Source organism: Phasianus colchicus, chromosome 1, assembly GCF_987193195.1.
Source record: "Phasianus colchicus chromosome 1, bPhaCol1.hap1.1, whole genome shotgun sequence".
Lineage (NCBI taxonomy): Eukaryota > Metazoa > Chordata > Aves > Galliformes > Phasianidae > Phasianus > Phasianus colchicus.
In genome coordinates, this window is record NC_143436.1 from 121,263,804 (window position 1) to 121,281,932 (window position 18,129).

General features: G+C 42.2%; 1 protein-coding gene across 6 annotated transcripts in view; it reads left to right on the plus strand.

Annotated features, from left to right (window-relative positions):
• The first annotated feature begins 10,450 nt into the window (after nucleotides 1–10,450).
• MAP7D2 (MAP7 domain containing 2) overlaps nucleotides 10,451–18,129 on the plus strand; it is a 77,619-nt gene continuing 69,940 nt past the window's right edge. For 5 of the 6 annotated variants that reach the window (XM_090124680.1, XM_090124686.1, XM_090124691.1 and 2 more), the window contains exon 1: nucleotides 10,451–10,865. In XM_090124680.1, the coding sequence (XP_089980806.1) occupies nucleotides 10,466–10,865 (400 nt within the window). In that variant the 5' untranslated portion in view covers nucleotides 10,451–10,465. The remainder of the gene's footprint in view (nucleotides 10,866–18,129) is intronic. The other variant, XM_090124683.1, reaches the window with a different exon arrangement.

Sequence of the window (18,129 nt, forward strand, 5' to 3'; positions counted from 1 at the left end):
GTGGCATCTGGTTCTAGTTTCTTGTAGCACAGCTGCTCTGATCCTCTCCACTGGGGACACTCCAGTGAAGCCTATAATACTGAATCTAAAGAAAAAATCCAGAACAAAAGGAAAAATTCAGATGCGTAGAACATATGTATATATACTACCTTCTGTGGATGTTTGTTTGTTTGTTTGTTTGAATTTAATACAAAACAAAACAATCACCCCAAACCTCTAGACAAAGGCAAGCAAATTTGTGTTCCCCTGAATATGGTAAAACCAGTTCTGCTAGTGGTGACACCTGTAAATCCTGTTGACTATAAATGACCTTATTGTCATTTGCCTCAGATTATAGAAATCATGGACTCTCATCAGCATGGCAACTTGCCTCTTGCAAGTATTAACAAAAATCCACTTTTTAGATCCAAAGTATGGAGATCAACTTAGCTCACCCCCTTTTGAAAGATTTCTTTTCTGTACCATCCAGTATTGCTTGGATAGGTCTGTGACCACATAAATATTCAAAGATATAGGAACACAGTTCCTTCATAGGTCTAGTTTCTTCAATTTCCTCTGCTTCAGAGGATGATATAAAACTCGTTTACTGATGATAGAATAATAATTTCAAGATTATCTTTTATTGAGATTTAAACATTGTTGCTTCTGTGCACTTTATTCCTAAGTAATAAAAATTATGACATTCCACAGATTTAGAGGAAAAAAATAATCTTAAGCATCTCATTACAAAGAAAGAAAAACATGATGCAATTGAGAAAAAGACATGTTTTCTATATCATGTAGTGTGGATGTTATAGAACCAGTGTATTCACAAAATGAGTATATTTATACCAAAGTATTTCCCACAGAGCAAAGAAGGTGGATAATGCTTTGAAAATAGAAGGCCAAAGACAAATAATTAATTTAGGTTCTTTGTTTCAATTGTGGCAGAAGAAAAACTGAGTCTATATTCACATTTTAGTGAGGCATGTGACTATGTCATCTAAGCCAAAAAGATGAGTGGGTACCATGGCAAGGAAGTGAGGGATACATGGCTTGAATCCCTTTCCTCAGCTGAAATTTCTTGCTGTACTTCTATCATCTCCACAAAGTGGGTTGATGAGAGGTGTTGTCTCAGTTACACAACTCACCAAGGTGTTTCCCATATGCAAAATTGTCTCTTTCCAAACAGGCTAGGTGACAATCTTCTACCACCATACATGTGATCAAACAAGTTAATAAACAGTTTGTTTTAATAATAGGGTCTTAATAATAAGACATTGTGAAGACTTAAGTCCTGCTGCAAGGTCTGGTTGGAAGTTGCCTCTTGAGGTTATCTTTGAACTGGATTAGCTCAGCACTGCATTATGTTCCTCATGGCCTTGTCTGAATCTTGAAAAGGTGACAAATGTTCTTCCATCCCTCTGATGTACTGCTCAACTACCCTCTTGTTTATCCTGATGTCCAGACTGAGCCTCCCACACCACATATAGAGCCAGTTTCTCTTTCTTAGAATAGCAGGCACTAGCAGGAAGAATTTGGGTCTGTCACTTTTATAATAATCCTTGAAACAGTTTAAACTCTTGTTACATCACTTCTTAGCTTTCCTTTTACCAGACTAATTCCAGCTCCTCCAGACTCCCCTCCGTCGCTTTCTGATAAGCTCTCCACTGAACTCTCCAGTTACATCCCTGTTGACAAGAGGTATAAAAAAATGAACACAGCGTTTCAGGTATGGTCCCACCAGTACCAGATAGAAATGATCAGCAAAGTTCCTTGGATGTATTGGCCACGCTTCTAATGTATCCTGGTGTACAGCTTCTTTTACAAGAGCAAGTTGAGTGTTCACATTCAATCTGGAGCACACTGTAACCCTCAGAACTATCGCCCAGCCAGTCGCTTTCCAGCATGTACCCATCAAGGGGATTATTCCAGCTGTTCCAGGTGCAGAACTTCATACCTCTTATATGGATCACAAGACCTTTGTCCAATCCTTGAGGTTCTCAGGGTCTGTCTGGGCTGAACTTTCTATTTCCCTAATTTAGTGCTATCTGCAGATCTGCTGGGAATGAATTCTGCACTGCCATCACATTGTCAATAAAGGCGCGAATACGGGTGCCAATATGGACCCCAGGGAACTTTGCTAATTAACAGCCAAATGTTGACTTATTGACTGCTATCCTTACAGGCTCATAATCCATACAGCTTTCAGTCCATCTAAAAGTCTGCCTGTCCAGTCTATCTTTCTTCAGAGGGGAAGGCTGGGGCTGTGGTACCAAAGGGCATACTGTAATCAAGGTACATTACACCCACTACTCTGCCCTTGTCCATAGAGCCAGTCATTCTATCATATTAGGCAGCTCATACAGGACTTATCTTCCAGGGCTGACTGCCCCTGACTATATGTTCCATGTCCTTTAAACTGCTTGAGGTGAACCTGACTATTTTATAGTTCCCTGAGCCATTCTTCTTGCCTCTTTTAAAGATTGGCAGTGGCATCACAATCAAGACCACAGGATCAGGAAGGCTTCCTGATCAGCGTGTGGGAGAAACCCAATGGATCTGAACAGATGCTGTTTCTCTAGTGTCTAAGTTGGCCATCCCCTGCTGGCTGTTAATTTCTTGTAGCATGCAGGCACTATGGAAGTAGCTTTTTGCTCTGAAGGTGGTAGAAAAAAAGACATTGAGTAATTTAGCTTTTTCACTGTCATCTATTCTCATTAAGAGCTTATTTTCCCTGAACATCCTTTTCCAATTAGCATTTTGCAGAATCTCTCTTGTTCCTATCAGTTCTCCTCAGCAGTCTCAGCTCCAGCTCCGTTCTGACCTTTCTGATTTTGACGCTAAGTACCTAACAGTGCTTTTTAACTTCTGTTTTGCTGCCTGTCTTTGTTTCTGCCTCTTCTCCAGTCACTTCTTGAGAGCTAGTTCACTGAGAAGCTCCTCTCTGGCCGTGCATACCTTCTGAAACTCCCAGGCTTCCTGCATGACAAGAAGGTTTGTTACTGAACACTCACTAAGATTCTTTTAGAGGCCCACCCATTCCCTTCATGGTAGCTCCGCTGAGGATCCAGATTAGCAATAGCTGAGCAAGGTCCTGTTTGCTTCCCCAGAGTCCAGGGTCTCAACTGTACTGCTCACCTTCCAGCCTTCCATTCAGCCCCAACCTCCAGGATATCTTCTCAGTCACATCAGCTTCAGCAAAGAGCATTCTCCTTTGCAGCTTAAACAAGTGAGGAGCTTTGAAAGCAATAAATAACAGTTTAAGTTTGAAAACATAATTTCATATTTCACATTAGAAAACTATCAACTTAAAATTATTTAGAAAACAATAATAAAAACATTGTACTGAAGAATCACTGAGAGCTTATAGCACACAAGAGAGTCTAAGGGTTGGATTTAGGCAGGGATGGAGATCTCTGTCATGTTATTTTGAAAAGAAAAGAAGTATCTCGAGTAATGGTACAAACTGGGAAAAGATCAAGTCTGCAAAGTGGAGGACTTAACCATTCCTAGATGTGCTCACAGGACTCTCTATGCTGCAGTAGTAAGATCATAGGATCATAGAATCATAGAATCGCTCAGGTTGGAAAAGACCTTAAAGATGATCGAGTCCAACTGCACCCTAATCATACTACCTAACTAACAACCCTGCACTAAATCATGTCCCTGAGCACCACATCCAAACAGTTTTTAAACACATTCAGGGATGGTGACTCAACCACCTCCCCGGGGAGCCTATTCCAGTGCTTCACAATTGTTTCTGTAAAGAAGTGTTTCCTAATATCCAACCTACATGATACATGTAAGAGTGCTATGAAATCTTTCTATTTTGTGGCAAGAAGAAATACAGGTGATCATATGCAGAATAATTTTTTTGTTGTTCCAAGTAAGTAATTTCCATTATATTTGAATGGATTGGATTTAAATTAAATTCTGAAATGACAGCATTCCCATTGAATGGAAATTCTCAGAATTATCAGAATATTTTTTAATTTGAGCTTGAAGATTGAGTAAATGAATCTTGTAATTATCACAAATTAATTTAGAAAACTTTGAACAGCCTAATATAGAAAGCAGAAATTAAAAAGTAAGACTGTCAAATAGCAAGATATTTAGTTGAAATGTAATTTGATATGATTTTCAAGACAAAAAAGAAATACTAAATTGTCAAAGATCTGGAATTCAGAAAATACACTAAATGACCATGAAAACATTATGGATTTGGTACAGTTCTTTGAGTTATTTCCTAGAATCTGTAATTTCAATTTATCTCACTGGCAACTGCCAGATCTTTTTATTTCATATTTGGATCTCTTTTATGTCAGCTACTGAGGCCTTAAATTGTATTTGTAAAAATTTACAGATGGCATTCACTGTGTTTGCTTAGTTATAACTACTATACACTTCAAAACTAGAGGAAGTGACACGATTGCTGGGTTTGTAGCAAGGAAGAAAAGTGATCCTTAGTTGTGTGAGAGCAGTCCTTCACCCATAGAATTAAGGTAAGTTAATGTTTGATTAACATCTGACATTCACTCTAGTTCTGAAATGTACAACCACCTCTCTGAAACTTACATAAAGTCATTTTATAGACGATACATTTCAGATTTCTTTGCTGACTGTTTATGCATTATAAACCAAAGTATTTGATTTTTCTGTTCAGAGGCTGATTGTGTGATTTGTTGTAACTGTGTTAGTAGAGCTCAGCCTGAGGATCCATTTCATTCCTGATGAATAAGTTTTGTCAATAAAACCCTCCCCCTTTGGTGTTTAAATGTTCGGTATAATATCCTATACTCATTGATTTGAGGCTTAGCTACCTTTTTTTCAAATACTACTTGCTTCAAAAATATTGATCTCATTTTAATCACTAGGAGACCTTCAGACTGGATCTATAGGCATATTCTGATTTATCATGCTTTGAAGCAACCGCAGAATCACTGTGACCAGTGCTGTGGTTATACTGTCTTAATGCACCAGGTCATGTGGATGAACACGTGCTGGGCAGTGGAAGCTAAGGAAGAATGATAATTGACAATGAAAGTAAATAAAATCCTTATTTGTTACATGCAGAGAAGCACTACTGAAGCATGCAAATAGTTTCCAGTACTGCTCAGGAATATATGGCACAGACACACCTAGCCCGTGTTCAAGAGGTCTGCATCCCTACCACAGTCATAACTTCCCTTCAAGATGACTCATTTAGAATCACAGAATCATTAAGGTTGGAAAAGACCACTAAGATCATCTAGTCCAATTGCCCACCTACTGTCAATATTGCCCACTAATCCATGTTCCTAAGTACTGCATCTATCCCTTCCTTAAACACCTCCAGGGATGGTGACATCACCACTTCCCTGGGCAACCTGTTCCAAATGCCCAAATGTGCATTTATAGGATATTATTTTAATAACAAAAGTAAAACAAAATAAATTCTCCACTGACTGTCTGCCATTCAATGCAGTAGAATTATTATTCACCGATAACTAAACTTAATTAGTTTAATGCTATTTTGAGCATTCAATCAGAGTAGAAGTATCTTAGGATTTGATGTTCCACAACCTTGAGGACAGCTCACTGTCACATAAATGCAGATCGGTTCCTGTCCATGCACAACCACCCCCTGTATGAACAGATGCACTGCTGGGGAAAGAGTGCTCCTTTTTCTGGCAAAGCACGCTGGTGCAGCTAGACAAAAATACTACAAATAACTGCAGGCAAATATCAATCACTTCAGCAGGTGGTGAAGAGAAACATAAAATACAAAATGCGTTTCTATGGCTGCAGGGCAGACATTCCTTCCTTACCCAGCATGGCTTATCTTTCCCTGCCTCTCCAAGCAAATGCTATGACTGTGTCACATCCTGTTAGAGCATGAAAAGCAAGCACAGTGTTTGCCTTTTCTGTGCCTAATACTGCAGTAAGGAACCTTTAGTTTAATCACAGAATCAAAAGTAATCCAAAATGCATCTATATCTAGTTTGTTTGCCCCCCAGTGAGATCTGGTCACTATTCTGCAAGGTAGTTAATAACAGAGCTCTCACAATTTGTGGTTCATGATGTACTGAATCTGGAGAACAGGTATTGGGCAGTAAACAAGGACGGGCTTATTTTAGGGTAAATAGGAGAAATAGCATGTATCATCCTTTTAATGAAACACTGATGAAAAAAATAATATTCTGTTGAAATCAGGTGTGAAATAGGTTTGTGCTGCATTCCACTGCCATTTCTCCCACTGTAAAGAAACAGTGCGTAGGCAGGTCTGTGTTCATACATGACTTAAAATGCCTGTGCCATCACTAAATAACGTGGGACAGGATGAAAAGAGAACCTTTCTCTCTGTGCTTTCACTTATTTTTGTGCACCACTGGTGTCAACCTCTTCCAAGTCAAGGTGCCATAAATGTGTGACACCAATGAGAGCATGCTCCTGTGTCAAGGCACACAGGGAGTGTACAACATCACATATAGCACAGACTGTTAAGGTAGGAGGTCTGTGATTAAGCATAATGTAGGATTTTTTCAAGTCTGTACTTTCATGTGGAGAAGAACTAATATACTCTTAGTGAGCCAAATGCCAAATACAAAGCCATCCATTATGATTCATCCTACAAATTATTTTAACATTAGGCTGACATTATTCATTGAATGACACTTCCCAGCTATGTAAGTATTTAAAAATAAAGCAGACAGATGTAGCTCAAGCTTCGCCAGACTGAACCAAATGTTGGTCCTGCTCCTCAACTGGGAGAACCTGAAAGGTAGTTTAATTCCTGCAGGTAATCTGCCCTTGGCTTCTCAGCTACAGAGAGACAAACAGTAGAAGCCATTTCACCAGAACACATACAGCTGGATTTTTAAGAACATTCAGAACTAAAAGCAGAAGTCCATTAGAAATAACACCCTTCAAAATGTGTTTTTGAAAGAGAACACCATTTTCCTGTTGATATGTAGCTTTGAGATTGACACAACCAGGACATTTCATAGAAAGGTTTCAAAAGACTGGGGAAAAAAAAGATATTCTCTATGATCATACTGAGTCTAAGTTGATTAATCATTCAACAGTCAGAAATAACTATAATTAGCTATACCTGTCACCTGTCTTTGGTTTCTTATACAAGTGTTACAACTCTTTTAGCTTTCCAGTCATGTTTTGACTTTCTCAGAGGACACCAACTTATCCAACAAAGAGGAGTAATTCTCTTCAAGAGAATTTGTATTATCTGCAATGAGACATTGGTGCAAGCACTCAATTTCATTCAGAAGTTGTAAGAGATGAGGCATTACCAATGAGGCATTAGACCTCTGGGGGCTTTAGAAAGAAAAGGACAATTCTGAAGCTAGAGCAGGAAAACACTGCTTTGGAGAACTGGATTTTACATCTCTGACATGCAGATTTTGAGTGATGCTAGGCTGGTTGATTGAAAATGGCAGAGTGGAACAGAAACTCAGGAGATGGGTTGTGTAGAAGATTTGACTGTTTTGCTCAGGACTCATCATCCTGTGTCCCCTTAGGAGCAATCCTAGGAAAAGAGAGATTTTGTTGCATAGATACAACTATAACATACAAAAATAAAATAATAATAAAAAAATAATAAAAAAGCAAAACCTCTTTTGATAGATTTTACTTTAATGTCTGCTAAGGAGGCAAAATTAACAGTCCTGCCAGCTGCTTGCTGCCTACATCTTCAAGATCTTTCTTATACCTTTCTGCAGATTTACTCCTGAGATTTTCCCAGCTCTAGACCCATCTGTGCCTTTGTAGCTCACATATGAATATCCAGACAAACGTGTTTAAATAGAGCACCTGCTGAAAACTTGTAGTAATTTCTAAAAATTTCTAAAAGAAAAAAATGTCACCATTAGACATCAGAATCAGAAGATTCAGGACAGACAGCAAAAGAAGATTAATTCCAAGGAGTGGATAAAGTTCCATCCCAGATAGACTGTATGTAAGAGGCAGATGACTGCACCTATTACATTCAAATCAGGTCATTCCAAACTACTCTCATCAGTCCTCCTCTCATGCTGACATAGGTGGCTCAAGATGGACCTCTTTGGTTGTTTGGTGACTGAGTGGATTTGGAATTTCATGGGAGCCTGGTTTTGCTCCCAGTAGCACTTTTTTTTCTCTGTAGGCATACGCAATAGTTATCAGAAAGAAGATACCATGTTTGTGACTGTTAACAGGGAGGACAGGCATCCAAGAAACTGGACTACAAAGTTGGAGGTAGAAAGAAAAAGGCTATGATGCGTAAAAGGAGACTTTATAAATGTTTTCCACAAAAGCAACCCAGCATACTATTGATTTTAACAGAAAGAACATGACATACCATAAAAGAAATTTTAAAATGCTTTAAAATAAAAAAAAAACATCAGTACAAGAGTTGCCAGAGTTTCAATCAAAGAAGGATCGAGGAGCTCCTTTCCAGCTGGAGTGCCCAACATGGCGTCCCATAGGCAGCGCTGGGGACAGCTCCATAGGACTGCGTGACTCATGGTGGGGAGCCTATGGCTCAACAACCCGTCAGCTCCAGCACATAAAGGAATTAACAAGCAACTGTGGGCACTCCAGATCCATTGCCGTCTATTAGTTCTTCCCCTTGTGTTAAATATGATAATAATACTACTTCGACTTAGAAGGATGTTATAAAGTTAATTCATTAATGCTTGAAGAAGCTAAAACGATGACATGAGAGTACTGCAGGAAAGCCATCAAGGAAATTAATGAACCTGCCTTTGAGGCAGGGTTTGAAGAATGTACAATAAAGATGACATGAAAGGTTCCACTTTACATGATGAAAATGAACACAAACACTGAAGAACTAAATATTAATTAAACACCATCCTTTGCACTGAATGAAGCAGGAGTCTTGGGGAAAAAGTAGTGAAAGTGATTTGAAGACTGAGTCACATCACATAACTTACAGTGTTGAAGAAGAGCTTTTTATCTTTGCTGCTTTATTCTTTTTTTTTTTTTTTCCTCACTCAGTGCTTTCTTAAGTTTTCTCTAAACATCTCTTCTTTTTCATCGCTCAGCTCTCAGGCTGAATGCTGGCCAGGTTGTGAGCAGCCATCAGAGATATTATGGCATAGGAGACTACTTACATCTCCATGGAACACACTTAAAGGCTTCACAACTGGTTGGCAGCCAGTGTGAGCCAGCTCACTCTCCCCAGGGCACATCCTCCTGTAGTGCTGTCAGTACCACTACACCAGCCCTGGCTCCTGCACAAATATCCCAGCAGGTGCACTCATATCCCCTCCTCCAGCTTCATGGCTACATTTCTCCATCCTTGTTCCTTGTATCTCCTGCATCTGTATTCCGTTTTCCTAACTCCTGGAAACTCATCTCATTTCCCTTCACTCAACACCAAGCCTATACAATTTGTGCTGGACCAGCTGTTCCCACAAGGACAAAATGAGGTTCCCAGAGAATCCTTCGTTCTGAAGGCACTACCAAAGGAGGCCCTGGAAAACAGGAGGCACTCCTACAAAAAGACATGTAAGACTTTTCTTTTATAATGTGAGCAAAGTGGTACAGTGTCATCTCTAAACTGGTAGAATCACTGTAATCACCCAGATAGAAGCAAAGCCTGAGAAATGTCATTCGAAATAGTTAACATTTGACATTAATAAACAATAAAAATAGAGTCTGTAACGGATAAGGTGACATTGGGAATAGGTACTGCCATATGCACCAACAAAAGGCACATCTGCCTGGTTAAGCTCCCTGTTGGGATGTGCACACCCAAACACAGGAACAGCTCTTGAATGCAGAGATGAAGGACAAATCCCAACAGAATAATTTGCAATTAGTAAGAAAAAGCTATTTACATCGAGACACAGCAGGAATACCAAAGCAAATGCTTTAAAAAAAAAAAAAAGTTTCTTTCTTCCTCTGCCTGTTTTTGACTGCGGTCTGAATTTTCAGCTGGATGAGAATACAGTGGGGACATAACTGCTGGACAATCTTTGGCTGTAATGTGGGCTCTAGCAGGGCTTTCAAGCAGTGCAATGGGAGTAACCGTGTAATGACCTGTATTCCAGTGTTTCCAAAAGCTGAGATGGCAGGAACACAATGAATCTGTAAGCAGCGTGTTAAAAGTTCTAGGTCTTTTTGACCATTTGAGCATATAAATATTTAGGAGAAAAGACCTTCCAGTACTTGAAGGGAGCTTGTAATTAGAAAGGGGAGCGGCTTTTTACATGGTCTGATAGTGAAAGGACAAGAGAGAATGGCTTTAAACTAAAAGAGAGGAGATTTAGGTTGGGTGTTACACAGAAATTCTTTACTCAGAGGGCGGTGAGGTGCTGGCACAGCTGCCCAGAGAAGCTGTGGTGCCCCATCCCTGGAGGCGCTCAAGGCCAGGTTGGATGGGGCCCTGCGCAGCTGAGCTGGTGGGGGGCAGCCCTGCCCACGGCAGGGGTTGGGGCTGGGTGGGCTTTGAGGTGTCTTCCAACCCAAGCCTTCCTGAGACCGTATGAAAATAAAAAGACGTCTTTCCAATTCCCTGCCTCTTCTGAAATTAAGCACGCGAGGCCACCTATGTGCGAACCCGAACAAAGACACGGCTCGTCCAGCGCCTCCCGAGGACACACGCAGCTCCTCACCCCGTAGACCCGCAGTTCGGCGGGGCGGGGCGGCGGCAGTACCTGGCGGGGCGGGAGCCGCCGCCGAACGGCACCAAGCAGCCGCCTCCGCGCCCAGCCCCGCTCCTCCCCGCCGCGCGGAGTCAGGTGCCGCGGGACGGGCAGTGCGCCTGTGCGGCGGCCGCGGGGCGCCGCGGAGCGGAGCGAAGCGCCGAACCGAGTCGGTGGGGGCCGCCGGCCGGAGGAAGATGGCGGAGCCGGGGGCGGCGCGGGGCTCCCCGCGGGCGGCAGGTAAGCGTAGCGCGGCCCTGCCAGGTGCCCGGGACGGTGGCCAGCTCCCCTCGCCCGCTCCCCGCCTCAAGCCGGCTAGCCCCGCGGGCGCCGGCGAAGGGTCGCTCCCCTCCCGGCAGGTGCCGCCATCTCGGGCCCGGGGAGAGGGTTCCCCGGAGGCGCAGGTGCCGGCTGCGCGGTGCGGCGCGTATTGGCCACGGGGCGGCTTTTGTGAGCCGGGCCGGCTGCGTGTGCGGTTGTGATTTCCCCGACCGCTGGCGGTGCTGCCAGGGAGGGAGGAGGCTCCGGTTTGCCCTAAAGTAGGGAGCGATGCGTAAAGCGAGTTCTCTGCGGTGCCTGGGCCTGCCTGCGGTGGTTGGCTAAGGCGGGAGGCAAACTGGTTGGGCCGGTACGGAGCGGAGTGACTCCCGTGGGCAGGCAGGGCTCCACCGAAGTGCCTCCCGATGCTGCGAGCTGGCACGGCTCTGGGGTTGTGAGCCCCGTGCCCTGGGGTGACCAGCGGGACGTAGGGCAGAGCTCGGGGACCGGGGGCACCGTCACGGTTCAGCTCATGGGTGTGCGTCGGATGGAGTGGTGACAGTGATTGCGTGGCCTCGCCCTGGTTCGGCGTGTGAGATGGGTGGTGATTAAGGAGTGAGCTTTTACCTTACTCACCTGGTCTTTGTGGTGAGCAATCCGTCCGCGGCATGGACGGAAAGGGGAGTTAATTTCCTTTCTATTCTAAGCTAGCGTAACTTCTACAAGTAGCATTACCGCTGCTTTGGGAGGTAAGCGCTGTTATCCCAAATGTTTTGAGTGGGAAGCTGGATCCAAGCCCTGAAGTGCCCCGAGGTCACGTTGTGCCAGAGCTAGGACCTCTGATTCTCCTGACCATCACCACTGCAGATGAACAGTGGTGCACCTCCAGCCCTCGGGTCTCTGCTTCCCTATTGGTCATTTGGGAGAAAAACAGCTAATGCTGAGAATTTATATTTCTAGTTTCTTCCCATTCTAAAGCATAAGGAATTCTTCCCTGTTAACAGGGTTTTTTTTGGTCTTGTGTTTTCCTGTTTTTACCTTATAACTTCAGAGACTATACAGACTGTTTTTCACCCGGTATACGAAACTAAGAACCCATAGAAAATATGGTGTAACTGAAGATGGTATCAAATGGGCCATGTGTTGTGGGACAGGCACAAGGCAGATGTCATCCAGTGCCTAAGCGCCTTGCCCTCAGCCCTGCCTGTTTTATTTGATCCAGCTGATAGAAGATAGTATACAATGTGCTGGGGAAGTTGCCAGTGTGTGCTTAGGATGTTTCACAGACTGCAGTATGGACCAGATCTGCCCAAATCCAACTGAAATGAACACGCTGGCGTTAAGGGAATTGTTTGCATCTTCTGGCTGCTAAGGAGGAGACTTGTTCAATGGTTTATAATGCATCAATAAGGAGCGAAATTCTGGGCTACAAGCAATTAATAGATGTGGAGCTCTTCCCTTGACCAAAAATCTGAGCTGTGCAGCAAACAGCAGAGATGCTACAGCCTGAGAAGGCATTGCAGGAGTGTTTTGGGTAAGGGAAGGCAAAGCACTAGGTGACACCAAACTGTGGGCGTTATTGCTGCTACCATCTGTAGTAACAGTAATGCAGTAATGACTAAATAGCGTTTGAAGGACAAGCTGCTCAGTACTGAATTGCTAATCTTCCCTTTTGCTACCTGGTAAAATTTGCTTAATGCATCTTCTAAGAGATTGAAATACTGAGCGCTTTAGTTTGCAAAGCAAAATGTGTTGTTCTTATAGAAGAGTTTGGTCAGCCCTAAGAGGATTTAAGAGAAAGCTGCATGTCACTGTCAACTTAGACTGCAAATCATAACCCAATGTATGAAAGAAATACATAGATGTTGTAAAACAACAAAGTATTGTTGTTTTTTCCTTCTTAAGAGCAATGCTTTTCCAGCTGATTTCTTTAAACCATACAGTATGCTTTTAATTGATGTGCTGCTCTCTGTGTGATGTTACCTTTTGCAAGTACTGGTTTTAGTTCAGAGGAGCTCAGTACTCTGCATGCTCTCAAGGTTAGTGTTCTATTGTTTAAAATACCATAACATCAGACAGACTGTTCATTATAAAAAAAAAAAGACTACAGAAAAAGGTCGTTGCCTTTACCCTCTAAGTTTTGTTGAATTGCAGTGCAAACACTTTGCACTGGAAGTGTTTAGAAATAAAAGGGTGGCATATTGCTTGAAGTGCGTGTGGTAGGAGTCTGAAACACCTGGGAACTTGATAGCGCTCATAGTGCTTGTAAGGTGCAGTTGAGTAGCATCACATAGATGCCTTTGCTTTGGTGGCTGCAGCAGAGAAAATGCATCAGGGATGCTTTTTATTTTTTTTAATATTAAGTAATCATTTCTGGGTATGCTAGTTGAAGGAGCCTATACATATTTCATGTAAATAAAAGTATATATCCTACATGTTGATACTGTATGAAGAATGATGGAATAAGGCTTGTATTTTATTTATTCATGAGAGAAAAACAATTATAGCTTTCACAGTTATTGGTCTTTTAGTGTGTGTGGAGCAAAAACAGCAAGGAATGCTTTTAATATCTTCCTCTTATCTGTCATTCATTTACTAATGCATTTGAGGTCTATAGGAAAGTAAGAGCAAGTCTTTTAATTCTGGATATTTCTTAAAGTGTTGAGGTAATAGAAAATATTTCATCCTGTGTGTTTCTCCCCATGCCTTGGCCAGCCCTTATGAATGGGGCTTTTTCACCAGTCCCTGACAGGGCTTTCTTTACAGCTTTCAGCCCCATACCAATGCCTGGCTCAAACTGCCCAGTTGATTTTGGAAGCAGCTGTTTGTAGTTTAAGCATATCTCTGCCTATGAGGTGTAGGTGGGAAAAATGTATTGCTTGAACAGGACTTCAGTAGATAAGTGGATCTTACAATGTGGCAAAAGACTACAAGAAAGATGTTGAGACCCTGGAATGTGTTCAGAGAAGGGCAATGAAGCTGTGAGAGGCCTGGAGCACAAGTCTTATGGGGAGTGGCTGAGGGAAGTTGGATTGTTCAGTCTGGAGAAGAGGGTGCTTAGGGGAAATCTCCTTTCTCTCTCTTCGATTCCTGAAAGGAGGCTGAGGTGAGGATTGGCCTCTTTTCACGGGTATCAGTGATAGGATGAGAGGGAGTAGCCTCAAGTTGCTCCAGGGGAAGTTCAGGTTGGGTATTAGGAAAAATAGCTTCTCAGAAAGAGTGATGAGGCAGCGGCACAGGCTGCCCAGGGAGGTGAAGGAGTCACTCTCCCTGGAGGTGTTCAAGAAACATGTGACACTGAGGGGCATGGTTAATGGGCCTGGTGTGATGGGCTAGATGATCTTAGTGGTCTTTTCCAACCTTCATGATTCTATGAAAGAAATACAGCTCTTCAGGAAATTAATGCAAACTGTGTGAATGTTAACAGTACTGAATAGCAAGTAGCTCAAGTCATCTTCCTGCTTCCCATCCTTCACCTCTAGCTGGCTCTCACAATTGCTGTCAGCCTGATAACTTCAAGTCTTGTGAGGTTTTCATGTCTTCTACATCCTGCTTAACCCAGTTCTCTATGCTGGGATGCAATGACATGTATCTGCAGGTGTCCTAAATACAATTGTGTTGCCTGTTCAGCCTTAACTTTCCTGTGAATCTCACTGTGCCTGAGAGAAGAACTCGGGTAGCATTTTTTAATATAGCTGTAGCCAGCTAAGGTTACTGCAGTAATAAAAAGCAAAGTTCTTTCAGTACTGTAGTAGATTTCTTTAACCATGGTTTATGATGTTTAAATTAATTTCTGAGTTATTTTGCTGTACTTGACTGGTATTTGGTATTTCTACAACAACGTGATGTGTTTTCTGTGATTGAAGGCAGTGTAGTAAGGATATGGTATGTGCTAGTTTCCCCTTATATATACTTGTGTTCAAACAGCTAAATTAGTGCTCCTTCAGTCACGCAGTGGTCCGTCTATCAAACTGACTGAAACAGAAACAAGAAATCCTAGCTGAACAGAGATTTCTTCCACTGCATGGCATTAACCTGGCTGACTTTAGGTGGATATTTATAAACACCTTCCTCTGTGATTTATTTCCATAATGATGAGCGGTGCTGATGTGAAGGGATGAGAAGAGGGGAGGTAAATGGTTTTCATGCAGTGGGAATCTATTGTACTAGTAAGCTGAAAAAAAAAAAAAGGAAAGAAATGCAAGATGGCTGTTTTCTTGATTAAAATAGTGTAATGCACCTCTCACTTTGTGTCTGCCATTCAAATGGTAAATACACTTTTTTTTGTCTTGTTTATACTGAGCTCCTAAAACTGTAACAGCTTGCTGTCTGCCTGCCTGAATGAGTGCTGCAAGGATCTGAGTGAAGTATGTATTGTCCCAGTTAAATAGTGGTTAAAATGTTTCAGATGGAACTGCTTTTGTGCATATACATCTCAGACTTTCTGTAGATGCAATGAAATAATGTATTAAAATGTCTGATGGTAACATCTTAGTTTTCATGTTTAGTCATAGAATCATAGAATTGCTCAGGTTCGAAAAGACCTTAAAGATCATCAAGTCCAATTGCAACCTAACCACACTATCCTACTTCATTTTCTTCCTCTATTAATGACCCACGTTAGTCAGCATTTTCTCCTTACCTATTTAAAACTTATCTCCTGTGTGATGTGAAATCTTGTCAAGTTTGTGGTTGGTTTTATTTACTGTACTATTTGCATATCTTTGCTTACTGAATGCCAGTTCAAACTGCTTAGAAGCATAAACCCTGGGGCACCCACCTCCCTTTTGCACCTGAGTGTCTGGAGGTTTGTGCTGCTTCCTCAGTGCGCGTTGCCTCTTCTCTGACCAGTGAGAAGTAAACTGTCCTCATGGAGTTGAAAATGAAATATCTGCGTTGTTGTGATCAATACAGTGTTCCTGTGACCTTTGGATTAACATCAGGCTGTGCACAGGCTCCTCTGTTGCCCTTTGGCTGCTCTTCCATGAGTGTGCGCAGAGCACAGTGACTGGTGGCCTTCCTGTGGGGCCTGCAGTATCGCTGCTTGCCTACAGGTCACTACTTTCAGCAGCTTCTCACAGAACCATAGGGGTTGGAAGGGACCTCTAAAGATCACTGAGTCCATCCCCTTGCTGAAGTAGGTTCCTTACAGCAGATTGTGCAGGAAAGCATCCAGGAAGGTCTTGAATATTTCTAGGTAAGGAGAATCCACCAGCTCTCTGGACAGCCTGTTGCAGGGCTCTGTTACCCTCACTGTAAAGAAGTTCTTCCTTGTGTTCCAATGGAACTTCCTGTGTTGGAGTTTGTGCCCACTGCTCCTTGTTCGGTCACTGCACACCACTGAGAAGAACCAGCCCCATCCTATTGACTCCCATCTTTTGATTTTTGCTAGCACTGCTAAGATCCCCTCTCAGCTTTCTCTTCTCCATGGTTATCAGTCCCGGCTCTCTCAGTCTTTCCTCATAAGCGAGATGTTTCAGGCCCCTCGTTGTGATTCTCCACGTGCCAGAGTTTCTGCTGTCACTTTGCTTGCATGTTATTTTCTTGGTAAATAAATAAAACTGCCAGTAGCAAACACTACTTACTGATGTTTCACTACTCTTAATAGACATACAATATGGAAAATGCAGCTTTTTGTGTACCAGTGCAACACACATATGCTTCTGTCATTTGAGGTAATTTGAGAACTGTAGTGTTAATCTGAATTTCTTGTGGTGATTCAACAGAAGAGATTCCTTCTTCTGCATCTTAGCATTCACCTTTGTTGAACTTTTTCTTTGCTCTATTACAGAAGTAGATGCTTGGAGCAGTCATAGGTATTCAGATCTCTTTTTCTAGCATTCCAGAAACCCATAAATACGCACTTCTTTTACACTGAGTACAGAAATAGACTTAACTGTTCAAGGTTTTGAAGTCAGCCCCTTCACTAATAATTACAACTGTGCTGTAAGTCATCCCTGCATGCTTGCATTTGCCTTCCAAGTGGAGGGCACACTGGATGAATATTAACTTGGTTTTGTTAAGGGGCTTCTCAAGTCTGAGGCACTTCCTGAGCTGGTCCTCCATGTCACAGCTCTCTGCCTGTTTCCTCCACGTGCACATCAGTGCATCCGCATGCATGAGCGAAGGGACGGACGCTGTGCCCCACAGCCTTAGTGCCATGTGGATCCAGTGCTTAACAACCATGTTAGAAAGCAGCAATTTACAGAGCTTCATAAATCAATTTGTCTTTGTTTGCTGAGTAGTTTCTTTTATAGATTTTTTTTTTTCCTTGTATTGACTTAGATTAATAAAACAAAGTCCTAGAATTTATCACCCCTACCTGAGGTCTTGATAGGGTAGGAAGGGCTGGTTAAAAATACATGGTAACCATACGTATCAGTCTGTGGATGCCACTGTAAAAACATCCTAAAAATCTTTAAGAAAATGCTACTAACATTAGTCTATTTACTGTATTTGATTGTTCTGTCTGTTGTAATGCCAGATGCTGGAGGGCTTGTTGTGGTTTTGTTTCAGTTCAGTAGGATCTGGAAGAATGCCTTCCTTGGTTCAATCCATATGAGTTATCAAATTACTCGCCTCACGCCAAGCAGGAGCTAGCAGAGCTATTCTTTATTTCAGCAAAACACTCATTGAAGTATTTCTAGTCTGCAATTAATTTTGGTTGGAGATGTGGTTGAGTAGTGCAGTTCTTAATGTGGCTTTGATCCTAAAACAGAGACGCAAATCTTGCTGGTGGCTGTGCAGCATGTCTGGGTTTGTTAGCTACAGAAGGAGTGCAGAAGTGATCCTTCTCTGCCTGGTAAACCAAGAGTGCTCTCATATGAGCAAACTAGCCTGGATTATTTAGTTAAAGTTCCAATACTTAATTGTATTTTAACTAAGTCTCAGTGTTTGGGGTTTGTTTGTTTGTTTTTATTTTTTAACCCAATCATAGGAAATAGAAGTAGTTTTTTTTTTTCTTTTCACTCTGCTAAGTAGACCATGTGGCATTCACACTCAAAAAGCTTTTCCTTTTGTCCTGGGAAGGAGAATAAGATGATATTACAGTGTTTACCCACTCATTATCACTTTGGTCTTTTGAATATTTGAATGAAGGGTTGTTAACTTCCCTTCCCTCACCAATGTGGTGCAAGGTGATGGCTGGGCTCAGTCAGGGCTTCCCTGGTGGAGTGGGAGCAGTCTTTCTCCTCCTGTTGTTTGGGTTCTTGAAATGCTGATAAAAAGACAGACCAGTCATTGTTTC